The 24320-nt window shown below is 40.6% G+C and overlaps 3 protein-coding genes across 3 annotated transcripts; 1 reads left to right on the top strand and 2 right to left on the bottom strand.

Annotated features, from left to right (window-relative positions):
• Positions 1–896: 896 nt before the first annotated feature.
• Positions 897–4953, bottom strand: LOC133114186 (uncharacterized). Its single transcript, XM_061223355.1, has 9 exons — positions 4893–4953; positions 4161–4271; positions 3838–3948; positions 3516–3626; positions 3150–3260; positions 2828–2938; positions 2461–2571; positions 1478–1556; positions 897–926 (listed from the first exon to the last, which is right to left on the bottom strand). The coding sequence occupies exons 2-9, from the start codon at positions 4223–4225 to the stop codon at positions 897–899; spliced, it is 729 nt and encodes a 242-aa protein (XP_061079339.1). The 5' UTR covers positions 4226–4271; positions 4893–4953.
• A 4467-nt stretch (positions 4954–9420) lies between these two features.
• On the top strand, positions 9421–10136 carry rmi2 (RecQ mediated genome instability 2). Its single transcript, XM_061224838.1, has 2 exons — positions 9421–9794; positions 9938–10136. Exons 1-2 carry the CDS (start codon positions 9494–9496, stop codon positions 10081–10083), a joined length of 447 nt encoding a protein of 148 aa, XP_061080822.1. The 5' UTR covers positions 9421–9493; the 3' UTR covers positions 10084–10136.
• Positions 10137–10295: 159 nt separating this feature from the next.
• litaf (lipopolysaccharide-induced TNF factor) lies at positions 10296–17588 on the bottom strand. The gene is made up of 4 exons (XM_061224837.1): positions 17258–17588; positions 15808–16199; positions 14674–14830; positions 10296–12530 (listed from the first exon to the last, which is right to left on the bottom strand). The coding sequence occupies exons 2-4, from the start codon at positions 16193–16195 to the stop codon at positions 12422–12424; spliced, it is 654 nt and encodes a 217-aa protein (XP_061080821.1). The 5' UTR covers positions 16196–16199; positions 17258–17588; the 3' UTR covers positions 10296–12421.
• Positions 17589–24320: the final 6732 nt, after the last annotated feature.

Genomic DNA, 24320 nt, shown 5'->3' with positions numbered 1-24320 from the left:
GCAGAGTATACAGGCGGAGGTCGATAGCCAGCAAACAGAATCAGCAAGGAATAGGCAGTTTGTAGTTAAGTGTCCAAGCAGAGGGTCAATACAGCTGCAAACAGAGATAGCAGGGATAATCCAAAACAAAGTCAAAATCACAGCCAAGGGTCGATAACTAGCGGGCAAAACAAAGAAAAACAGAATCCGGAAACAAAAGTCAAAAAGCCAAAATGGGTCAATAAACTCTGGTTCAAACAAGACAGATGGATAACACTACAGCCGGAAATCAAAGACAAAATAGGTCATAACAGGAATCAATCAGATCTAAACGCTGGAACATAAGGTCAAGACACATAACAATCTGGCAAGGAACTAGACCAATAAAGGGGTTTTTATACACAGGTAACGAGGGGGAAATGACAATCAGGTGTAGGGAAACAATCAGGAAGTGGAAGACAGGTGAAACGAATGACAGGGAATGAATGAACTGACAGACTACGGTGTGCACCGAGGGTAAGAATACACGGAAACGCTAACCATTTCGACAAAACTAGGCAACGAAAAACCCAGAACCTGACAAGACGAGGCTTTCGGTTGAACTCATTCTATTACTGCAGCTCTAACTCACAGCCAGGGGACCAGGGATTGACATTACTCCAGAAGTTTGCAAATTCCAGGGGCTACTGGAGGTATTGCAGCTTATTAAGCCTTTGGTGCCAAAAAGCTATTTTCCCCATTGAAGTGTTCTGCATGCATTTGAATGTGTCTAAATACACCAACCTACTCCCGAAATGAGACACTTCATTCCAATTAGTCAGACACATCAATCCTACCTTTGATCACCTGTGAACCCTCCTTTGAAGTTGACTGGATAATCCATTGAACGTTCACTCTTCATTGACACACCACTGGGATCAGGTGACCTTGGTCTTTCTACCTGGACCCTGTGAACAAAACATGGAGACAGCGTTTCCAGTAAAACTCATCCTCTTACTGCAGTTCTAACTCACAGCCAGGGGACCAGGGATTGACATTACTCCAGACGTTTGCAAATTCCAGGGGCTACTTGGAGGTATTGTAGCATATTAAGCCTTTGGTGCCAAAATGCAAATTTCCCCCATTGAAGTGTTCTGCATGCATTTGAATCTGTTTAATAACCTTGGGTTGTCTGTGAAGCCTCCTGTGAAGTTGATTGGATAATCCATTGAGCGTTCACTCTTCATTGACACACCACTGGGAACGGGTGACCCTGGTCTTTCTGTCTGGACCCTGTGAACAAAAGATGGAGACAGACTTTCCCATAATACTTAGCTGCTGAATGCAACTCTAACACACAGAACGTGGTGACAGAATGTCCAGTTAAAATCATTTTGTTACTGCAGCTCTACCTCACATCACATCAGAATGACACAGTACCCCACATCTGTAGGGAAACAATCAGGAAGTGGAAGACAGGTGAAACGAATGACAGGGAATGAATGAACTGACAGACTACGGTGTGCACAGAGGGTAATGTGACGGCCCTCTCGTATCCGTTTCTGGTTTTTCTTTTTGCTTGTCTTTCAAGTGGCTGGCTGAGGAACAGGAGGGTCATCAGGTTAACAAGGTGCACCTGCGGCCGGAGGCTTTGTGCTTAAAACATCTGCCATTCCTGCAGTTGGGGCTTGCTTCCTCCCATGCTGACAAGCCTTTTTGTTTGACTGACTAACATTTACATGTATCCATTCACATTCAATTTATGCACCTACATTAAATACATGACACATAGCTCTACACACCTCATTACCAATTTTTGTATGTTTTGTTATCTTTCGTATTATTAAATTCTATTATTTTGTTATTACTTAAACTGGTGTGTGTCCTTTATGTTACGATTCACGAGCGATCGTAACAGTAAGAATACACGGAAACGCTAACCACTTCGACAAAACTAGGCAACGAAAAACCCAGAACCTGACAAGATGAGGCTTTCAGTAAAACTCATCCTCTTACTGCAGCTCTAACTCACAGCCAGGGGACCAGGGATTGACATTACCCCAGAAGTTTGCAGGCTCTAGGGGCTACTGGAGGTATTGTAGCATATTAAGCCTTTGGTGCCAAAATGCAAATTTCCCCCATTGAAGTGTTCTGCATGCATTTGAACCTGTTTAATAACCTTGGATCATCTGTGAAGCCTCCTGTGAGGTTGATTGGATGATCCATTGAACGTTCACTCTTCATTGACACACCACTGGGAACAGGTGACCCTGGTCTTTCTGTCTGGACCCTGTGAACAAAACATGGAGACAGCGTTTCCAATTAAACTCATCATATTACTGCAGCTCTAACTCACAGCCAGGGGACCAGGGATTGACATTACTCCAGAAGTTTGCAAGCTCTAGGGGCTACTGGAGGTACTGTAGCTAATTACGCCTCCGGTGCCAAAAATAACATTTCCCCACTGAAGTGTTTTGTGTGCATTTGAACCTGTTTAATAACCTTGGATCATCTGTGAAGCCTCCTGTGAGGTTGATTGGATGATCCATTGAACGTTCACTCTTCATTGACACACCACTGGGAACAGGTGACCCAGGTCTTTCTAACTGGACCCTGTGAACAAAAAAAGGAAACCAAGTTTCCCGTAAAACTTATCTGCTGAATGCAACTCTAATATAGAATATGATGACAGAATGTCCAGCTAAAATCATTTTGTTACTGCAGCTCTAACTCACATAACATTGGAATATGACACAGCACACCACATCTATATGTCAGTGTGTGTTCATACACCAACCTACCCCTGAAACATGGCAGTGACATTGAATTGCAATTAAACTTTTGTGTGAATTTTAACTGGTTTAATTACCTTTGATCAACTATGAACCCTCCTCTGAGGTTGATTGGATGATCCATTGAACGTTCACTCTTCATTGACACACCACTGGGAACAGGTGACCCTGGTCTTTCTGTCTGGACCCTGTGAACAAAACATAGAGACAGCGTTTCCAGTAAAACTCATCCTCTTACTGTAGTTCTAACTCACAGCCAGGGGACCAGGGCTTGACATTACTCCAGAAGACGGTAAACTCCAGGGGCTACTGGAAGTATTGTAGCTTATTAAGGCTCTGGTGCCAAAAAGCTAATTTCCCACTGAAGTGTTTTGCATGCATTTGAACCTGTTTAATAACCTTGGATCATCTGTGAAGCCTCCTGTGAGGTTGATTGGATGATCCATTGAACGTTCACTCTTCATTGACACACCACTGGGAACAGGTGACCCTGGTCTTTCTGTCTGGACCCTGTGAACAAAAAAGGAAACCGAGTTTCCCGTAAAACTTATCTGCTGAATGCAACTCTAATATAGAATATGATGACAGAATGTCCAGCTAAAATCATTTTGTTACTGCAGCTCTAACTCACATAACATTGGAATATGACACAGCACACCACATCTATATGTCAGTGTGTGTTCATACACCAACCTACCCCTGAAACATGGCAGTGACATTGAATTGCAATTAAACTTTTGTGTGAATTTTAACTGGTTTAATTACCTTTGATCAACTATGAACCCTCCTCTGAGGTTGATTGGATGATCCATTGAACGTTCACTCTTCATTGACACACCACTGGGAACAGGTGACCCTGGTCTTTCTGTCTGGACCCTGTCAACAAAACATGGAGACAGTGTTTCCAATTAAACTCATCATCTTACTGCAGTTCTAACTCACAGCCAGGGGACCAGAGATTGACATTACTCCAGAAGTTTGTAAACTCCAGGGGCTACTGGAAGTATTGTAGCTTATTAAATCTCTGGTGCCAAAAAGCTAATTTCCCACTGAAGTGTTTTGCATGCATTTGAACCTGTTTAATAACCTTGGATCATCTGTGAAGCCTCCTGTGAGGTTGATTGGATGATCCATTGAACGTTCACTCTTCATTGACATACCACTGGGAACAGGTGACCCAGGTCTTTCTAACTGGACCCTGTGAACAAAAAAAGGAAACAGAGTTTCCCGTAAAACTTATCTGCTGAATGCAACTCAAATATAGAATATGATGACAGAATGTCCAGCTAAAATCATTTTGTTACTGCAGCTCTAACTCACAGCCAGGGGACCAGGGATTGACATTACCCCAGAAGTTTGCAAGCTCAAGGGGCTACTGGAAGTATTGTTCATTTCAACCTGTTTAATTACCTTGGATCATCTGTGAACCCTCCTGTGAGGTTGATTGGTTGATCCACTGAAAGTTCACTCTTCATTGACACACCACTGGGTACAGGTGACTCTGGTCTTTCTACCTAGACCCTGTGAACAAAGCGAGGAGACAGAAACTCACCCTCTTACTGCAGCTCTAACTCACAGCACATGGAGACAGAGCTTCCGATGAATGGGAGCTACCACAGATGATAAGGGAGATTTTGGCCAGCCAATCGGCCAATTTCGAGATATTTAAAGGTTATACGAAGCAAAAAAAAAAAAACTTTCACAGCCATTTTCTGAATGTCATATTTCCTGTACAAAGGGAAAAAAATGTCCAACTTCATTTATAGATATAACTACTTTCACTTGGTGCTTTCTCACCAAAATATTGGCTTTTTAAAATATATTTTGTCATTTCTATTTTATGGAGTATTTCATGTGGACACAAAAAATATAATTTTCTGGTATATACATGGGGATTTTGACAGACATAGAACAATGAACTTAATCTACAGAAAGTTTGAACTAATATGCAGATGTATACTTTTTAATTATTCATGAGATATTTTGCAAGTGTCTTAGTTATAATACTAATTATATTTTCCCCGATTCACCTGTGGTACCTCCCCTTTTTCTATATTCATCTGTGGTACCTCCTCTTAAGCTCATCCTCTTACTGCAGCTCTAACTCACATGACATTACATATGTGATTAATGCATGTATACCTCTTTTTGTCAGTGCTGAGGGTTCCACCTTTGGGTTCTGGCTCCTTTGAGAGACTCATTTTATAAACAGCGCCCCCTATCTCAGGAGAATGGAACACATCAGACCAGATCAGACCACACTGGTTCTGACCCAAATCAGTTAACCTGTAAACGCACAAAATGAGAACACACTGATCACACACTAATGCAGAGAGAGACACAGAATATAGTGTAGCTTTGACAGGAAGCAATCGGGAAAGGGCCGCTACAAACGTACAGTCACTTCAAAAAATTGATACCGTTTCATACCGTTTGAACCAGTATATTACATTATAATTTACATTTTAGTCATTTGGCAGACACTTTTAATCCAAAGCAACTTAAAAGAGCATGGGTTCTTCCACAGGTTAAAAGCATAAAATCCTTAACTAGTAAATAAGTATTATGTAATAATGCTCATGCTAAGCTCTATATTTTTGTTCAATATGCAGAATATATTTTATTAATGAGTCAATGGAATTAACCAAAGTGATATTTTTCTGCATATACACTCACCGATAACTTTATTAGGAACCTTTTTACTTTATTACACCACCTTATTAATGCAATTATCTAATCAGCTAATTGTGTGGCAGCAGTGTAATGCATACAATCATGTATACAGGTTAGGAGCTTCTGTTACTGTTCACGTCAACCATCAGAATGGGGAAAAGTGATCTAAGTGACTTTGACTGTGGAATGATTGTTGGTGGCAGACAGGGTAGTTTAAGTATCTCAGAAACTGCTGATCTCCTGGGATTTTCACACACACTAGTCTCTAGAGTTTGCAAAGAATGGTGCAAGAAACAGTGAGCAGCACTCCAGTCGTTGTGAGCGGAGAGGCTACAGCACTAGAAGTCTACAAAATAAGTCTAATATATACCAAGTAATGTGATCACAATTTTTGGCATCCCTGTCTTCTTCAGTATAGCTCAGAAAATAAATCAGTCCCTGGAGAGTAATTAGTTAAGTCTGAAAAAGAAATTTCGAGTATGGTCCAAAATAATATTTTGTATTATATTCAATATTTATGGATGATTTACTACCGGTATTACGGCATTAACAAATGCATCCATTAAACTTAAATCCACGGATGTAACAGCTGAATCGTCGCTTGATTTTGTTCACTCGCGTTACACTTATTTACCTTTACCCGAGTCAGAACTCAGTTCTCATTTTCCTGATACAAAGTCACCCGACCAATAAGTAATCATTATCTGTTCTTCAAAATGGCTGTTCGGTTTATCTTATACAAGGGCGCCTGTAACTTCCGTAATATATCATGAGGCAAAATGGTTCTAAACATCAAGCGACTAAAACATACAAAATATGGAAAAACACGTAAAACGTTAAAATATATTTTGAATTGTCTTTTGTTTTTGTTCCGGAATTTGACATTCGAAAAGGCTTTTACACCTTGCCTAAATCGCGTCATGTTATTGTCTAGTTAATGTTTTACTGAATTAGGCTTGTTATTGCGATTATAGCTTCTGACTCCAATTCCTAGCCGCACCCCTTCACTGCGCTGGTAGGCTACATATTCACTCCACAATACGCTACTTACCCCATCTGTTATTTTATTCAGTGTTTGGCTATTTATATATCTCCTTCTTCTTTGCCCTCCGTATTTAAGATGACGATCGTTTTGAAACTTTCAGTTTCTCTTTTGAATTTGTTGTTGTATAAGCCTAGGCTACTTTCTATTGGCTGAATCATTTACTGTGTGTTGTCGTTTTTCAGAAGAGACAAACATCTCATGTAGGTATAGATATTTGCTTATGGAGCAGGAGCAAGGGCCCAACGGCTGTGTCGATCTTATTGTGGCTACACCGGGATTAGAACCACCGACCTTGCGTGTCCCAGTCATTAACCACTACGCTACAGGCCGCCCTTGTAATAAATAAACCTCCTTAACACTCATTCAGCCTTCCTGGCGCAGTATCTGACGCATTCACTTCCTGGTGACATGTCTTTGGCAATATATACTAATGTTGATGATGGGAAATTCCTGTTTTCAGTACTTAGCATATCATAGGCTTCTTAAATGTATGTTTCTGTTCATGAGTTTCCTACCAAGTCGTAATTATGTCTGGAATGCACCAGCGGCTTTGCACACATTGCCACCCCGACATCCAAGTCACACTCCTCAGGATCAGGTAGTGATACAGGGGGAATCAATGTTTATCTCAATGTTGAAATTAATGTATTTTACACTGTCTTCTACCAAAGATAACCTGAGTTACCTCTTTCTCTGCGTCACAAACCTGAGTCCTTGCATTGAGGCTTGGTGTTATACAACAGATAGGCTGCAAGCAGTTGCAGTTTTTTTTGTAATGAAATGTTTACTCAGTAAATCACTAACTATGTATCTATGTATATATTATCAACTTGATAAATTATGAGCAATGATTTGTGAAAAAGGAGGCTAGAATATAGACAGTTATAATGATCCAAGTTATAATTGATTATAATCATAAAGGCACATTTTTAAATTTACGTACTGAGACTGTCTGACTCTTACCCTACTCTTCCATAGTAGTAGGGCTCTGAATGACAAAGCTCTAGCTTTGGGACTCCCAGGTAGCCTGCGTCTTGAGAAAAGAGGGATCTTGTGGGCTTATAAGGTAAAAGCAGTTTGGTAATGTACGCAGCTACAAGACCATGCAGAGCTTTAAAATCTGCCCTATATTTGATAGAAGCTAGCACTGGAGTAATACAATCATAGTTTGTCCTAGTCAAGCGTGTGGCTGCATTCTGCTCAAGCTGGAGAGTCTGTTGTTTTGGAAAGCACTGTGAGCACCATTCTCTGAAAAGTGCCGTATGAATGAAGTTTTTGTTGTTATTATGAATAATAAACTGTTCCTGTCAGTATGTTCTGAAAATGCTTGTGAAACCAGACATTTAAATTCTCCAATAGTGATTTAGAAACTGAACTGCTTGTGCCTTAAAGTATTGTAGACTGGAATTTGTTCAACTGTCATTTCCAGGAGTTGTTCCCATGTATTAAGCATTGCAGGATAAATGACTGTTAACTTCTATGACAAATTATCCTTATGGTGTTTTAACCATAAAAAACAGTTTATAATGTATATCTATGGACTTACACAGAGTCTATCAGTGCCATTTCTGTGACTGATGTTGCACTGACTGTAACCCGATAATTTTAAAGAATAGTACTGTCCAAACACGCCAGCACGATCACTCTGACATCACTTGCAGTATATTTATTGGAGATAATAGTACTGTCATTTATACTCAAATGTACCAAGTATAGATGCACACAAGGTGAAACAAGCCATTGATGATTATCACTTTCATGTGAAAGGGCTGTATCTAATCTATGAATCAATGCAGCACTGTTATTTACTTCTGTTCAATGAACTCTTGATAACACGCCAATTTCTGCCCTGAATCTCAATCGGTAGAGTTAAATCCCTTGCAGTAGCTTCACACTGCCACCAGATGGCAGAATGCATCGCTTCTTTGGTCGCAGTATTCAAACACAGCTCAGATCTGATCGCTGTAAATAAAATTAAACAAATAAAAAAAGAAAACTATAATTTTTGCCGTTTACAGCGCCAGGGACATACATAATGGTTATGATTTTGTATTATATTTAGCATGAGGATGGAGGTGTAATTTGAAATAAATACACAGCAAGATGCACTGAATATGCTTTTTGTTTTACACACAGAGGGTAGCCGACACACAGCACACTGAACATGCGACCAATACAATTTAAGCAGTCCAGCTGATGATACAGGCAGTCCTGCTTGTAGCATTATATCATGCGAGTGTGAATTTGCTAACTAGTTCTGATAAAGAATGATAACAATTAAAAACATCTTTTACAGAGAAAATGGACAGGTTTGTATTTCGATTTTCAGCAAATACTACATAAGACAAATCAGTCAAATTGCTTGGCCGAATAAAGAATTGCTTTATTAGATGTGTGGCCTCTATTCAGTATCTCAACATCCACACAGAAATAGTTCCGTAAAAATGTTCTGCAAGTCTGTTTCTTCTTTCTCGTATCAACTGATGTTTAATCCTTAAACATTCTATTTTCTTTTCTTTCTCGTATCATCCTATGTTGGATTTGGATTGGCTACATTTTATTTCGCCCGCTAAATGTACTAAATGTAATAAGTGTTGGCTAGGTGTGGAGCTCTGTACAAGCCTGTAAGGGCTTCGCTCCCACCTTGCACAGATTTGTACTAAAATTTGTGCTAAATAAAAAAAATAAAAAAAATAATAATAATAATTTAAAAAATGATAATCTCAGGCACCGGACGTCAATCCAACCGAAATCCTGTGGGCCCGTGGACATAATACAGTATTCACCCATGTGTTGTCGGTTGTGAACCGTCGCAAGTTTCCAATGCAGGCGTACCCATCTTTCAACTGTATACGATCTTGTTGTATAACTTGCGAGAATGGGCGGTGTTTATATATTTCCTGATGTGTGATAGGTCGAAACTATCAAGGCGCCTCGTCTCAAAACCGGATGTCGAAGTTAACAAAATAAGGCGCCTAGGCCGTACTATAGACAGATATATGGGCTGTACACAGTTCAGTGTCTTATGGATGTTCCCACAAAATCTCCGGGCGACAAAAAACGTCCTCCTATCAAAGTTCTCTCTAGCCAGCTTAGAGAGAGTAAAGTACATACTGGACCTAACGGGAAGATTGAGTGCACAATTAAAAGGCTGGGGCAGCGGAATGCGTGTCCGCTACGGGATGTGTCTGTGGTGTGGATGCAGGGGACTGTGTTGGAGGTGAAATCAGACCGCAACACTACGGTAACGCTGATCGACGAGACCGGGACTTTCGTGGTCACGGGCACTAACAGCATCCCGAAGGGAAAACCTTGTCTCCTCTCTGGTGAGTTAACGGGCCTGTTAGCTAGTTTCACTTTTCAGTCTTTAGTATTGATCATGTGTGCTTATTCTACGAAAAGGATCAGTTTACGTTAGGATAGGATCATGCACATGTGAAATGACTTCATAGGGTTTCTTCTTCTCCAGGCAAATACGTAATGGTCATGGGAATACTGCAGTCCTGCACTCCGGAGCCAGTTCTCCGTGCGGTTAAGATGGCAGACCTCTCCGACAATCCGCTTCACAGGAACCTGTGGAAGTTCGAAGTGGAAGACCTCCAGCAAACCCTGTAATCAGCCCCAGAATAGTAAACTTTCTTTAAATTAATAAAGTGTATTTTTTTGTATTTAAGAACAAAGTTTTGAGCTTTTGAAATGTGTGCCAAAGTCAGTATTTCCAAATGTATTTTACATCTCAGCTTGCCATATTCTAGCAATGATGGGGCTCCCCGTATTTCTATTTGAGGAAGAACACAGCTGCTTGCATAAGTCAAAATAAAAGAACATTCATCTATAAAATTATATTTATTTGTGTGCAAGAAAGTTGCATTTTACACTGACATGTTAAAAGTGAAGAATAAAAAAGTGAACATTAATGACACACCGTTCTATGGGAGACGGTGTTAAAAATGGACCCAAACTATATAAACAAACTTAATCATGAACTATATTAACATTTAAAGGCAGTTCTTGGAAACATTTGGGGCCGGTCTCACAGACACAGATTAAATTTAGTCTTGGACTGAATTGAGTTTTGTATGGAGAATCTATTCAAAATTGAATTTAGACTAGGAATGCGTTCTACCATTGTCTGTGAAACTGGCCCTGAATGTTTTTACCATTCATTGACCCTCAGTACTAGTTAGTAGTAACAGTGAAATTATTTCAGTTTGTTTTGTTAGACTTACTAACTTAGTTGGATGTGGATAGCGGACAATATTTACCTTGTGAAATTATAAAACAAAAATGCTTCCCCAGTGGGACAAAAGGAATTTGAGTAACTCTTCACCATATTATTTAGCTGCACATCTCAGATGTTTTATATACTTTTAGCCAACATCCTTCTTTATCCCATGTTTAAGGCCCACTTTGTATCAGGCTGACCTGCATCATTGAACCATAATAATGAGACCCTAATGGTCAGTAAGCACAATAACTGCTATGGCATTTGGTTTTTGGGTTTTGTAATTGCTTAAAGGGTCAGGGTTGATGTGTTGGTTAATTTTGTGATGGGTTTAGGATATGAGGAACAGAGGACTTCAGGTTAGAATGAGGGTAAATGCCCCAGTGGCATGCACATTAACCATGTCATTACACGGCCACTCAATACACGTCAATACGATAGTTACAATGGTATTACACTGGAATAGGATCAGTCCGTTCTTTTTCAACTCAACATATCTGCTAAATGGCTGCATATTTTGAGGAGGGGCACCACTTTAACTTCACAGTTTATATTACTTCCATAATTATAAGGTGCCTAAATAAACTTTATCTAACACTTTTCAAAACATTATAAAACAATAAACCAGCGATCATCAAATCTGGACCTCAAATCCAGGCCTAGTTCTCTTTTCTCCCTGGTAAATCATGCCCAGGCTGAACAATTAGTGTTTCAATTAGTCTTCAAACCTGACTCCCAGGTAAAGGGAGGGTGGAAAACCAGCCCGTTGTCAGGCCACAAGGACCATGATTTGATGATCCCTATTATAAACTATTTTAAATGTACGATTTCTAAATTAAGGCAATTTGTTTAGATTTCTTTCTTTAAATGTACCCTGTATGTTGTGAATTTCCTCATCTAATTTCAGAGAACATAGTTTTGGAAAGAGCTAGAATTTCTTTGGACAAGGCCTCATCATGTAGACACTAAACCAGGGATACCCTGAAAGGGTTGGTGTTGATGCAGCCTTTTGTTCCAACCAAGCAGTTACACACCTGATTGTACTAATCAAGGTCCTTAAATATCAAATCACATAAAATTACAAAGCCGAAACCACAAAGCTAGAGACCATTTTTGTTTTATTGGTTAGAACAAAAGTCTGCACCCACACTAGCCTTTCCTGCAAAGACTGAGTATCCCAGCATTAAACAGTCTACATAAAATAGTCTCTGGCTTTGTGGTTTCGGCTTTGTATTTTTATGTGAGCGAATGGTATAATTTCCTAAGCATTTCCACAGATTATCCTCATCCAATGATATAATTTTCATCCAGTTATATGTAAAATATAAATTCAATAACATTCGATTAAATGCCAGTCAATTTTGAATTCAGTATATTTTAAAGTGAATCTAATCTTCGGTTCACTCGGTTATGCCATCTTCATTGACAGGAGCTTAGTTTTAGAAGTTTCCAATGTCCTTGACTGTAAGGCAGGGGTGCACGACAAGGTCTGATCCGTTTCAGGATTTTGTGCCAACTTCTGCTCTTAATTATTTGATTGGCTCAATCATTATCTTGAACTGGCATTTGTATCAGCACCAGCGAGTTTATCCTAAAGACTTCACTGTGGACAGGACTGATATAGCCTAGAGTACAGTTTCTAGAGCTGTCAGAAAACTACAACTACGGTTGGAACAAAAGACCAACATGCAGACCAGCCCTATGGCCCAGAGCTGTGCACTGAGAGTTTCACAGGCGCCGGTAGACTCCCAGGTAGTTGCTGCAGTTTGGGCAGAAGTGTTTCACGTCCTTCAGACTGTCCGCACAGAATGGAATCAGGCAACATCCATAGAAGCACCTAGAATATCAGAAGGACAGTAGTATATGAATAATATATGCTCAGACAATTAAATATATGAATAATGAAGTACATGAGGGCGACATGGCTCAGGCAGTAAGAGTTTGCCGGTTCGATCCCCCGCCCGGGCTGTGTCGAAGTGTCCTTGAGCAAAACACCTAACCCCCAAATGTTCCTGATGAGCTGGTCGGCACCTTGCATGGCAGCCAATCGCCGTCAGTGTGTGAGTGTGTGTATGAATGGGTGAACGAGAAGCATAAAGGCGCTATATAAATGCCAACTATTTACCATTTACATGAATAATAATGAGATAATAGCCATTTACAAGCGTAATTCAGTTAGTTTGTTTTTTTTTAACGGTTCTGGTTCTTGTGCTTTTAGAGGCTTTTTTTTCCCTACAGGTCAGTAGCTTTACAACGGCGTATACGGGGCATATCAAGATACAGGTTCAAAGTGGTTGTTCTATTCCTAACTTTGTTTACAGTGGTGTGTAGCTCACTTTTATAAGGAACCTCCAAATCCTGAAGCTGTTATATAGGCTTGCAGTGGGGCAGCAGCACCACCAGGTGTTGTCCGCTCTCGTAGGACTCGCTGACCCTTCTGCATCGTGCTTTTGTACCTCAGCCTCCATTTTCCTATCCTACTGAACCTGATTTAGCTCTTGGTCTGTGTATTCCGGTTTAAATAAATATGGGTGGCCATCAAAGTGAAGAGACTTAACAGCGTCCTCATAATAGTCAGATGAATAATCAGCCATTGGAACAGGTTTAGTATTTGGATTGCACAACCATCATCGGTATTTTGTGTCATTCCATCACTTCCTCTTTTCACTATTCACTATGCTAAATCCCTTTGTCAACCATCAGCATGGGAAAGCCAAATAACTGTCAATTCAGAAGACACAGATGGTAATTGACAAACATACTACTTAGCACTGTACGGACAATAATAAAAAAAGGAAGATGGTGAGGGAGTCCATAAGTAACCCAAGGATCACAGTTTAAGAATTCCTGGTTGCATCTTGAGGTCACAAAGTCTCAAAAAGAACCATAAAATGGCACTTCCATACCAACTAACTCTTTGGAAGAATGGCACAAAGACAGCCCTTACTGAGCACAATAATCAAAACCAAGCATCTGGAGTTTGTCAAACGTCATTGGAATTATGACTGGAAGAGAGGGCTACGGTCCAGCAGGACAATGAATCTAACCATACATCTTGATATGCCCCATAGATGCTGTTGTAAAGCTAGTGACAAAGAAATATAGACCTAACTCTAAAAACCCTTATACTATAACTGCCAAATAAAGGAACCTTTTCAGTCACTGGTGAATAAAAGGTATATCAAAAGCGGGTGCTTCCAAACAGGTGTGGTTCCTGAGTTAATTAAGTAATTAACATCCCAGCCTGTTGATGGTTGTGTAGAACAATGGTGGCAGGAACAGTTGCCCAATATTTCAGTCACCATTGTTAAAAGAAATGTTAGTGACTTTGAAACGAGGGTTTGGAAAGAGCTTTGGGGACTGAAGCCCAATTTGTATGAGACTAGTTTTACCCCAGGGTGTCCTCTAATTTTGGCCATTACTCTGTTTTATTCCCATCGGAATCCTCCATGTCTGTAATTTTTCCAGATCAGGAGAGTTAAAAATTCCAGCCTGAATTACCTATTATTTTTCAGTCAGACTCAGATCATACTAATCCCATACGAAGACATCTCTGTAAATTGCTTTTGTTCACTTGAATTTTGGCGCCATTTTCTTTCTGCTGTCGACCTGTCCCAGTCACATCCAGGACACAGTCAGCGAAAAAGCGGGGGAGGGCGACAGTGGTGACAGTGATGACAGTGGTGGAAGGGGCACGCTGCTTTTCCGTGATATCCATGAACCGGTCTGACATGCAAGGCTGAACACACAAGTAACTGAATCAAGTGACTGCGACTATTAAAAAGTGACCCCCATGCTTGCCGTTTCCTTTACTTTGGCAGTTATCCGTATAATAGTGAAATATGAAGTATGATAATTAGAATTGTAATTCATTATTATTGAACTGAATTGAAAACTGAAACTAATTATTTGAAAAATAATTACAATTATGATAATTTTCCCCGATTCGTGAATTCAAATTTTCGGCGTGTTATGCTCACCCGAAGAAGGATAGGGCCAGGCAGCTGAGCCAGGTTATCGTGCCGGCCTGGAACTCGGTGCGGGTCAGCACAAACTGAGTGCACGCCGGGCAGTGCGTCTGCACAGGCCTGTCTCCGAAAATCACGCCCGGCTGCACATAGACGGTCTGCACAGACACTGAAAGACGTTCCGCAAATTCAGTCGGCACGTTCAGCCAATCGGATGAGCCCTCGCTATCATGCAAGCACACTCATTGACATAATAATCTGTGTAAATTACAAATCCATGTTTGCCGTTATCAAAGCCACAGCAACCAGCGCAGTCAACATTTTGGCTGAAAAAAAATCGTCATTATGCCAGTGGCTACAAAATGGGAATGAATATTGAATTACAGTCCAGTGTGGACCCATTAAAACACACAAACATATAGTGGTCTTAAGTGAAATGAAGTTAACGTCACCTCTGCAAGGTAAAAACTTGAACATTGCATATTTCTGTAAATTCCAATGCACAATTTGTTTTTATTTTAGTACTTAAAACATCTCTGGCGCACTGAAGTGTTTTGTTGCATACTTAAGATGTTGACTTTTGTAATGAGATTACAGGAAAGGTTGCTTCTGACAGCTCTTCCATGCAGATTATTTTTTTGGAAGCAATGTTCTGCATGAAATTATCCGTAAAAATTCTCAGAAATATGTCAAGTTTGCACCCTGGTTTTGTTTTGTGAACTTCTTTTCACTTGGAGATTCAACAAAACATGCAATTTGATTAGGGGTGTCCAAACTATTGCATACCACTGTACACACACATACACCAAACAAACATTAACAAAATTCACCCCAACACTAAACTATACACAAAAACAAACAAAACACAAACAAATCAATACACACTGTACACAAACGCTATAGACACAACACCCACACACTCTGGTGGACACTCACGTCTACAGTACGTATGGGTCACACAACTGCAACATTTGCAACATGAAAACCAGTTTAAAATAAAGAGACATTTGACATACAAATTTCTGTTCACGTTCTAGGTAAGTAACGAGACGGGAAAATAAATATGAACACTGAGCGCACATCCTGTGGGCAGAACCTGAACACTAAAGCCCAGCACAAACAGCAGCAGAGGGCGCAAGAGCTTACCCACAGGGCTGGTCAGAGGGGGGCTGACAGGCTGAGGCGGGTATGGGTGCTGAGGCACCTTGGTGTAACCCTGAGGAGCAGGAGGCCCTGGAGCATAGCCCTGAGGAGCAGGAGGCCCTGGAGCATAGCCCTGAGGAGCGGGAGGCCCTGGAGCATAGCCCTGAGGTCCAGGAGGCCCTGGAGCATAGCCCTGAGGTCCAGGAGGCCCTGGAGCATAGCCCTGAGGGCCTGAAGGCCCTGGAGCATAGCCCTGAGGGCCTGAAGGCCCTGGAGCATAGCCCTGAGAAGGGGGAGGGCCCATGTGGTAGTGAGGAGGGGGAGGGGCTACCATGGTTTCTTCATAGGAGGGGGGCTGTGGGAACTCCATAAGTGGAGGCGCAGTTGCCATGGTACTGAAAAACATGAAGGAATGAAAATTGGGAGATACGCATTAAACTAACAAAAAACACATTTTGTGCTACATTATCTATTACACTTATTTTTAACACTGACTTGCATTGAAACGGGTGGCAGAAACGCCTATACTGGACATTGGCGCTTGTGAGTAATGTCCCAGGAAGTGTATGTATGTATGTGCCATGATTTGATATATGATTCATGTCCCATGATTTACTCCAAACCAGATAAGTTTAATTTGAATTGAAATGTATACAATCTTTTACGTCAGGTCGGTAGCCTATTTATCTTACACAAAAATGAGAAATGTAATATTTTCATTTCGTCCTGTGCAGTTTATCCATCGGTTTAAAGTTACAATAAAGTAATCTCTTGACGTCACGAAGAACCATTTTAGACTGTGAAATTAGCCGTACATGGGAAATGAGGCGGGGTGAACTTTCCTGCCCAGCCCTTGACCTATAACACATTTTAAAATAAAAGAAAGTGAACAATCCCTCTAACTATGATAGCCTACATATTATGACAAATAGGATAATGTCTTCAAACATACGAGCGCCAGCTATCTAGCAAAGATTGTAAAGTAACCCAAAAGAGGCTAAATGAAATATTACCTACATGATTAGTATCGTTACAAGCTTTCGGTTGTAACATTGCCGGACTAGCAAAAATAAATAGGATATAATTATGACTGGCTCTAATCAGGCCTGCCTTTAGCTGATAAAATGTGACTGGAATCTAAACTCTTCTAACTGTATAGCCTAAGTGAATAGCATGCTGTTTGGTATGTGCTAGTACTCACACGAGTCCCTACGTAAATGTACCATTCAAACTCTGAGACATCTTGAAGTTGATGTCATTATAATCGGTGGTTAAATGATACGAGCACATTATTTAGTCCAAAAGTTTAGCTCCGTTATGATTTACGTAATCATTCGTTTACAGGAAAACAGCCTACTAGTTATCGACATATTTTCCAGGAAGTCGCGCTAGGCACTTTGTCAAAACAATAAAGTAAGCTGGCTACATTATCCAGCGAAATGTCCGTTCTTACCCGATCCTTCTGAAGCTTTATAATACAGGAAGTCCCAGAAAGTATCTGCCACGTCGTGTCCTTAAAAGATACGGTTGCGCCAAACGAAAACGACAAGATTTGTCCACATTCACTAAAGTGAAATCGTTACGCAATTTCTTCCCTGAACTCACTCGTGGTCACGTGATTTCGCCGAAATTCTTTACGTTCTTCGGGTCTAAACCTGTTTAAGCATACAGCCCTCAATATAGCATCCATCCCGTTATTATATTTCATCCTAAGCAGAAATACTGTTATGTATTACATTACTTACTGAATTGTACATATTTCATCATATTAATTGTAACGATGTACACGTTTCTGTGTTGAAAGATGTTTATTCCCAACGTTGCGCAACGTTTTGTTTTGAGATATTTGCTCCCTTTTGGTAGCAATGACGTAGGCCTGTGCTTTAAAGCCGAGAGAACGTCAGTCAGTACGCCCAATGCCCATTGCCATTTCTGTTTCGTGGCCCAGACTACATTTTTAAAGCTGATTTATTTTTGGAATGACCAGCATGATTGCTATCTCAACCATCTTGTTGCAGGTTCGACCATCTCCAAACCAGGTGCAAACCAGACATATTAAAAAATCAACTTTTCTCCGGTAGTGGATGAAGGCATCTGCCAAATTATTGAAATGTAATGGCATTCAAGTTGAATTTCAGTTACGATAACTGCATATGTGGGTGTGTGAGTGAAGCGGGAAGGGATGAAAACGGTGAGCCGGTTGCATCAAGGTACAGACTCATTACTTCCATGGCCCATTCTTAACTCTGATGTGCATACAGTTTTGAGAAGTACGACTGCAACCTGGCGTGAGTGTATAGTACAGAAACAAAAACAAAAAACAAACCAAACAAAATGAAGGAATGGCACTGGACGGCCCTCAGAAGGGATGGAGCCTGCCCGCTCCCTGCTGAAATTGGTTCCCAGCCCCTGTCTGGCCAGCTCTGTGTTTGAATAGGTCCCATGTTCTCCATCCATCCAACTGTCCATCTATTTTCTAAATCGCTTCTTACTCAGGGTTATCCCAAACACCATTCCCACACACATACCTCCACCCACCTGAATTGCAGCACTGATAAATATGTAGGGTAAACCGGTTATGTTGACTGTGAGCTACAACAAAGCACTGTAATCTCTCTGCACAAGCTATGTTTCCACTTCAGGGAAAAATGTCAGCCTGCAGTAACACCGCTTTCGTATGTCGGCACCGCTCATTGAAATCCAGTCAAGATGAAGGAAACAGCAGTCTTCTGTTGTTCTTATGGCTGTGAGTTGGGCTCCAGGCCTTGTTACAGCTCTGAGATGATGCGCCGGCCCATTATATAGCATCGCTATTCGCTACAGTGTTTTATGATGCTCGAGGGAATAAGAGGGCCAGATTGTGATATTATTAGGATTGGGTTGCAATTTGTTTTTCCGCAGTGAACATGGTTTGTCCACCCTGGAAGCGCTGCACAGCTCCAGCTGTAACAATGCTGCTGTATAGCCTATCGATCATCCATCATTATGTAATTGCCACTCGTTGTCCTGCTACAGTGGGGTGCAAAAATTTGTGCACCCCTGGTTTGAATGTCTGTTACACTTAATCTCTATGTGATGGAAAGCAAACCTGATAATTAAAGGGCCAGATTGTGTCCGCATCTGCGGAAACAATGTAACGTTTCAGCCTGCATCTGTAGGTTGCCGGTTCAGTTCCCTAATGTCAACCGCATAAGAAACAATCATTTAAAAAATAAAACAATTTTCCCAAAAACTGTAAATACATTCCTCTTGGATACTGTGTTTGGAATCCTTAAGGCAAGAAAATAAATTTGCAAACCAGCTATTAAAGGACACTGACTGGCTGAAGATGGAAAAGCTCAAGCTATGTCACTGTACTCAGACATTGCAAGGCCTTGTTGATCGAAATGCATATAGATCAGTGTCTTGCCATATGAACACTTAATCAGCCAGTAAGATGGAGGCCATTGATTTCCCTTCAGCCAGGTTGGCAGAAAAGGCCCCTGGCATGGGGCCAGCACACACTAAAAGTGGAGATTTCATTTGCTCACTATAGCAACGCTCCCCCATGGGTAGAGTTAAATCTGCACCTGGCCTCTGCAGAAGGATTTTGAACAAAATGCGTCCCGTCGCAATTTCTCGGAATAGCAAAGAACTGGAAAAGAAAGCGAGGCAGCAATATGGATATTACCACCAGCACCATTTCAACCGAATCAGCATCTATAAATCAGCCATTTGAGTCCATGTGTTATCAGGACACTATTATTTATTGAGTTATTTTTTGTATGGATTTGAAATGCAGCCACCATTGTTCATTCATTCATATTTTCCTCACAAGCCTGTTTTCATGTAATTATTTTAAGGTACCATATTCTGGTCACTGTTAAAGCAGAAATACAGCATGTGGGCATGTGTACCTCAAGCTCTCATGTCCAAACCAAGCAATGCCTTCTATTACTTTACATTAGATTACATTATTGGCATTTGGCAGATACACTTATCCAGAGCGATGTACAGTTGATTAGACTAAGCAGGAGACAATCCTCCCCTGGAGCAATGCAGGGTTAAAGGCCTTGCTCAAGGGCCCAACGGCTGTGCGGATCTTATTGTGGCTACACAGGAGATTCAAACCAGTGTCCCAGTTACCTTAACCACTATGCTACAGGCTGCCCCAGAACTTGAATTTAACGTTAGGAACGTGACAAATGAAGTTGAACTCGAGCACAGATGTCTGTAGTCCTGAATCCTATTGGCCTCAAAGTATGTTCCCAACAGACTTTATGGCTTTGGAGAAATGTCTCCCTCCAGTGGTGTTCACACGGAAACGTTCCTGGTGAACGTTAGAATTAGCGCACCATTTGCTGGGGGGGGGGGGGGGGGGTTCCTATAATCCTGTCATGAATCTGCACCCCCACCCCCCATAATTGTTCTACAATTACGCATTTCACATTAAGAAATAAATAAATGATCAGTCTCTTCATGTTTTGAACTAGCTACCCATTAGCACCGTCACCAACATTCCTCGCTGCTGTCTACAAAAGATTTCCGTAATTTCTTTGCAATTTTATAGTGTTGGCTATATTTTACAACAATGCATTATTTCATTTGAAAAACTATTAAGTGAGTGTATGGTGAGGCAAACTTGACTGGAATTAGCTTTGATCTAACAAAAGGTAACTGTACGAAAGTAACTCCCCCAACACCGCAGAGATACTGTGCAACTGTCCAGAGCTGTTTGACACCTCATTGAAGACAAATAGTCACTGTGGATCAAAACAGTTTCTCTGGCCTCTGTCTCTGGCTCCAGGACAGCTGCACTAAGGTACCATGGATCCACAGGACCACGTTCCCTACCTGTTAAATGTTCGCTCAAGGAGCTAGAAGTAGAAGTTAGGAACTCCCAATCTTGCCTTTGAGCAAGGAAATATGACCCATATGACCCTTGCGGAAGTATTTTTTCAGAAAGTGTGATATTGGATCCACCTCTCCCCATTTCCCCCCACCTTGAACTAACATTTGGAGGAGCAAGGCCATTGCATTTGTCTAATTCACCTTCTCTCAATTTCTTAATTTCTTCTTCTTTGCCGATAGGTGGAGCTAGGAGTCGAAAAAAAGAAAGAAAAAAGATTGGAACAAGCTCCCGGTCTTCTGCTGCCTCTCCATCTCCTCCAGTGAGATCCCACGATGAACCCCAGCCGCTCAGAGGACCAGGAAGGCAACGCGGCGATAAAGACAAAAGCTGCGTCCACGTTCCAAGTTTCAGGACTGTCGTGACTGTGAAGCATCCCATCGCAGGCCAATAGCATCTCTGCAGATTCTGTCGATATTTCCATGTGTTGTGTTTCTACCGGATTCACACTGTGTGTGCTAAAAAAGGACCAGCTACTGCCGGATCTTCGCCACCCATTCAGGTTTTATCTATTTCGGTATTAATAGGTTGTCATGGAAACCAAGAGGCTGCCTTGTGCTGAACCATTAACCAAAAGGAGGGAGGGTTACAATGCCAGACCACTGACATTTGCGGTTGATGCTTTTTGCAGCAGTAACAGTAAGTGATGTGGATGGTGGATCCTCACATCACTCATCCATTGCAGGTCCTCCACAGCGCCACGCTTTCATCTCCCCCCAACGCCTAACCCTAACTCTAACCTACCATCCCTGGTGATGTTTGGCAGGCGATAGATGGTCCTCCTTTTGCGTTTGTATGTCCTGCAGAGCATGCAGTCATATTAGGAGAAAGGGAAGGGGCTCCACTCACAGCCCCCGTGACTCAGTGAAATGCTGACCAAAGTTAACACACAGCTGCAGGGTGAAATGCTGTGGCCTTTTCTTTATTTATACTACTTTTTCTATGTCTTCTTATACTTCTAACTACTTCTAGTTGTATACTATTTTCTTCTTAAAAGATCCGCATGGATGCATGGAGAAATGGTCAAAAATCCCTCCAAATGTGTTCTCTAACCTTATCACAAATTGTAGGAAAAGACTCATGGCTGTCATCTTGGCCAGGGGTGTTTGCACAAAGTATTAAACCGGGGTGCCAATAAATGTGTAGCCTGCTTCTTCTTTTTTTTTTTTTATGTAAGACTTTGGTTGATTCCATTGAATCATGAATAAAGTGCACTACTTTACACATGTTGGAAAACAACGCTCATGTCAATAACTGTATTATTTTTTAGTTTACATGTTAGCATAGCAAACACTGCTCTTTTTCCACTTCTCACTACACTTGAAAGTTGCTCAAGACCTTCCATTCATAAAAATCTTTCAAATTCAATTCACACTCTCACAACAATATAATGTTTTTATACTGGTCAGACACATATTCCAATAATTTTGCTCACCTAAACTGTAAACTGTAAATTCAGTGGATTGCCTGAGCTTTAGTCTAAAGGATTTAAAGGTACAGGTTTTTAATAATAATAATAATAATAATAATAATAATAATAATAATAATAATAATAATAATAATAATTCATCCATCCATTATCTAAACCACTTATCTCAGCATGCATTAGGCAAAAGGTGGGACTATACCCTGGGCTGGTAAAAAATATAAATAAATAAATATTCATCATTTGTATTTTTATTTTTAGAATTTATATTAATAGTATCATTCTATTGTAGGCTATTGTATATTATTTTAAAGATTAACAGTTTGATATTGCAGATTATTGTATTGCAATTTCATTAATTTATAGTCACTAAATACTTGAAGTATTTCACATATGGTGTGTATTGAGTTTTAGATGTAGTTATAGTTTATGTTAAGAATACGTTTTAATTGTTTTAAAACTAAATACAGTTTCCGCCAAATATGGTCAATATTTGTCGTTCATTTTTCTATTTGCCAATATTGTCCTGTACATTTTTAAAAAATGCAACAGTTAGGAAAACAAACAAATGTTATTTTAATTTGGCACAAAAAATTATTTTGAAATAGAGCTCCGCCTTCCCACTCTCATCTGTATTTGCAATAAATTGTCGGTAGGGGGCTCTACAGATTTGATTGGTCCGTACAAGAGTGATCTCATTTCCTGGGATGTGAAATTGCGGCCTCTTGGCGATGTTATTGCTCTTGCCCTGCCCTGCACTGCCTGCAGCACCATTATTGTGCGGGCAGCGCGGACCGAAGAATGGTTAATAAACGATAAACTGTACGTTAGCGTTGGTAATCTTTCAAAGTTTTTATCTGGACTGAAATCCAAGTGATGTCATGGATTGCTTTCACACTGGGAAACAACGGGATTATACATTCCTCCAGATTACGCACATAAAAATACGCGAATAAAAAAATATGGTAAGCATTTGATTTTCATTTGCTTCTATTTTTGTTTCTGCATATGTGTTTGACATTTTGTTTGTGGCTGGTAGTTTTTGGTAGGTTGATCGTCAACGTTTATTTCAGTAATGCATATAGTCTACACCCTGAGTATTGGCTGAGCAAATGCATAACTGTAAACTAGCATTACCGTTGTTTCACAAACGCAACCACGGCCGGTAGCTTTGAAATGAGGTCCACTTTTCTGAAAAGGCACCAAAAACCAAGTGTCGTAAAATAATCTATTAAATAGATCTCATTTAAATGGCCTCGGAAGGATAAGTAATGCAACTGTGAGAGCATGTGTATATTCGCTTGGGTCGCTCAGTTTTTCTCAGTGGATTAATTCAATGTTGCCTTGATACTCTGTAGCATTCATTGCTGCCTTGTGTTCGGAAAGGTTCCAATATCACTTGGCAATATACACGTCATTTTGCTTAATTGCGTGTTAACCATATTTTTTTGTTTGCTACTAATGATATAAAGGGGGACTTGGGTTCTACAAACTGTGCACTGATGTCCAGTAATTAAAGGAGGAAAATATAAATGCGTAAATGCATACGGGCTGGAATTGAAGCTGGTATGTTGCATTTAAACACACGTTTTTCGATTCTAAATTCATTTTTAGGGTCGTTTCAGCAGATGCTGCGATGCCCCACCATCCTCCGATTGGCCTTTAAATACATTTATTTTCGATGTACTTGCTGTGGAAAATGGAATATGGTACAATATCGACGGGCCGCCAGCAGGTGTACGGTATTAGGATGGCAAAATTCTATTAGCGACATTTTTATTTTTATTACATTGACATATATTTCCAGAAAATTGTTGCTTAACCTGTGGCTCAATGAAATGATTGGTTTGAACAAAGTCAGGGACCAATAGCACTGAGCGTACATTTAGGACTAGTTATTATACAGCATCAACACAGCAGCGACTCGTTTTATTGCTAAATGAGTGTCGAACAATCTTACCCGACAACAAATATCTATTAAGGATATTATTAGGATTGGGTTACAATTTGTTTCCGCAGTGAACATGGTTTGTCCACCCAGGAAGGCCTGCACAGCTCCAGCTGTTTGCAAATGCCGCTGTATAGCCTATCGATCGATAGGTTACGTAATTACCACTCGTTGTCCTGCTATAGTGGGGTGCAAAAATGTGTGCACCCCTGGTTTGAATGTCTGTTACACTTAATCTGTATGTGATGGAAAGC

The sequence above is a fragment of the Conger conger genome, chromosome 16, assembly GCF_963514075.1.
Source record: "Conger conger chromosome 16, fConCon1.1, whole genome shotgun sequence".
NCBI lineage: Eukaryota > Metazoa > Chordata > Actinopteri > Anguilliformes > Congridae > Conger > Conger conger.
This window is presented reverse-complemented; position numbering and strand designations above follow the sequence as displayed.